The sequence below is a fragment of the Amphimedon queenslandica genome, unplaced genomic scaffold (assembly GCF_000090795.2).
Source record: "Amphimedon queenslandica unplaced genomic scaffold, v1.1 AMPQUscaffold_9992, whole genome shotgun sequence".
Taxonomy (NCBI): Eukaryota; Metazoa; Porifera; class Demospongiae; order Haplosclerida; family Niphatidae; genus Amphimedon; species Amphimedon queenslandica.
This window is the reverse complement of record NW_003549737.1, coordinates 2,439-4,874: the sequence shown is the minus strand read 5'-3', so window position 1 is coordinate 4,874 and position 2,436 is coordinate 2,439. Positions and strand designations below refer to the sequence as shown.

At 31.5% G+C, this 2,436-nt stretch overlaps 1 protein-coding gene across 1 annotated transcript; it reads right to left on the bottom strand.

The window, feature by feature from the left end:
* Positions 1–1,241: 1,241 nt before the first annotated feature.
* On the bottom strand, positions 1,242–2,430 carry LOC109590454 (regulator of nonsense transcripts 1-like). The gene is made up of 5 exons (XM_020006371.1): positions 2,392–2,430; positions 2,052–2,288; positions 1,792–1,960; positions 1,558–1,737; positions 1,242–1,503 (listed from the first exon to the last, which is right to left on the bottom strand). The coding sequence occupies exons 1-5, from the start codon at positions 2,392–2,394 to the stop codon at positions 1,418–1,420; spliced, it is 675 nt and encodes a 224-aa protein (XP_019861930.1). The 5' UTR covers positions 2,395–2,430; the 3' UTR covers positions 1,242–1,417.
* Positions 2,431–2,436: the final 6 nt, after the last annotated feature.

The window sequence follows — 2,436 nt, the reverse complement described above, 5'->3', positions numbered from 1 at the left end:
CTCCGTGGGAAATTTTATTTGATGGAAATTACACCATTCGTACGAAAGCAGGGAACATTGATGGTTACTCAGCTCTTTTTAGCTTCATACCTGAACTTCACTTAGGTAAGCATTGTTTTACATTTATTATTGTTTACATTGAAGTAGGAATTAATGCTCTATTTTCTGGCTCTGTCGATGACGGTACTTTTGCAAAAAAAGCCTTTGATATATTTTTGCCACCATTTGTTTCATTTCTTTCTGACAATGTTCCTCCTGTGCCAGCTCCTCCCAATCCAAATATATATGTTGGCCACTACAAGGCACTACTGAATGTAGTGACAGCAAATATCTTTGTTAAAAATAATGAAATGTATCTCTCTTATAATTACAGTGGGCAAGTGATGAGTGTTTATCTCTATTATCATGATGTTCAATCAATGCAGGTATTACAAGGCATCATAATGTTATATGTAATTGTCATATTTTATAGATGTATTATCCATCACATTTGTTGCCTTGCTTAACTGGTGAATTATTAGCCATCTTAGGAAAATGGGTCTATTTTGATCCAATTGATAAATCAAGTGGCAATATAACAGGATTTACTATTCCTCCAGTACACTTAAAAAGAGTATCTGAAGATTTTTAACAGGCCCCTATTAAACTCTTTTAGTGACATTAAGTTACCTGTTATACATCAACTTCAAGTGCAATAATATATGTATTTCATAGGTTCAATGTTGTTTTATTATTATGACTGTTTTCTTAGGCTAAAGTATGACACTAGGCTAGCGTACTGTAAATTTTAATCAGAAGTGGGGGGGGGGGTGATTTGACCTGCTTTTCTCTAGAATTATAAACCAAATTTTATTTAGTTTCAACGTAATGTCAAGCCTAGCATAATAATTGGTGTAAACTCACCTTACCTTTAATATTATTGTCTCATTTCATATTATAGTACCACATTTTGTGATAGTATGTATTGCATTGCTCTGTTATCATAGTGATGCTTGCATATAATGAAGTTGAGTGCCAAACACATCCTCCTCCTCAATTCTTACTCACATAACATTCAAAATTTACGATCACTATCAAAATTACATTGTTGATGATGCCAGACATATGGCTCCATTCACAACAAATACACATAAATTAAAAATATACTTCCATGGATCTACCAATTCCTATTGATTTAACAATAATAAGCCAGAACAAAGGTAAATAGTAATTTTATTGCAGGAATAAGGGCTCCACATCAGTTCTTAAATATTCAACTCTATAAAAGTGGCAAACTTTAATTCACATAGATAATAAAAATATAATAATTATTTTTTCGTTTATATTAATCAAAAGGAGATAAAAATTAATCTAAAATACAAGTATGTTACATAAATATATCAGCCGATGCTTCAAAAATAATTTAAACTATTGCTAACTATACTGTACGAATGCATCCTTCACTTTCATAAATTTCAATCAGCTTATTCCATGTTGCATCATACTTTAGTAATATATCATTACCTAATTACATGACCACATAATTATTGCATTCAGAATTATCTCTCAATCCCTTACCAATGATTATAAGCCCATATCTAGCACGAGTGATACCAACATTGATCTGATGATCATCAGTCAGAAAACCAAGATTTTCATTTAACCATTGTCTGTCAGGTTGAACATACTGTTTATACCTAATTTCACTGACTTCTTGTGATCTGACAGTTGTTAGTATGACAATATCATACTCATCACCTACATAATTTACAAAGTAATTAACATTATAAATTATGGTTAATATTTACGTACCTTGACTCTCAACTATAGTAGCAACACTTAAACTTTCCTTTGTTTTTAGCTCACAGTCATTCTTTATCATTTCAGCAACAAGATTCTTTTGTGCACCATAAGGAGTGAGGACTGCTATGCTCTCATGTTTAACATCATGTTCTTTCACTAACACTTTGATATATTTTAGCTATCACAAAAAAGCAAAATTGAAATAATTTTTTATTGCAACTGCTTCACAAACACAAATAGTAAATGACAGAATGCATAAAAAACCTTACCACAGCTTCAGCTTCCTCATCATTGCATTTAGAATGAGAATCAACTTTTCTTGAATATTTGTAATCTGTAGATCTTTCCATTCCATACACTTTCAGAAATAAAACAGGATGTAGCTGTCCTCTAGGCCAAAACGAATCCATGGATTGAGTTAGTGGACCTCTATCTTCAACAATTTGATCAGCTTTCAATATACCATCATAAAAAATATTTGATGGTCCTTGGCATATGAATGAATGCTACACAAAATAAAATAGTTTATGGCTATACAACATAAGTAACAGCATAACAAACAGCCATAATATTTTATAGCATGAAATTACAAAATGGCCATTAACTTACCATTCTATACTGTAGTTCCAATGTTATCAAGTGTGGATCATCAGT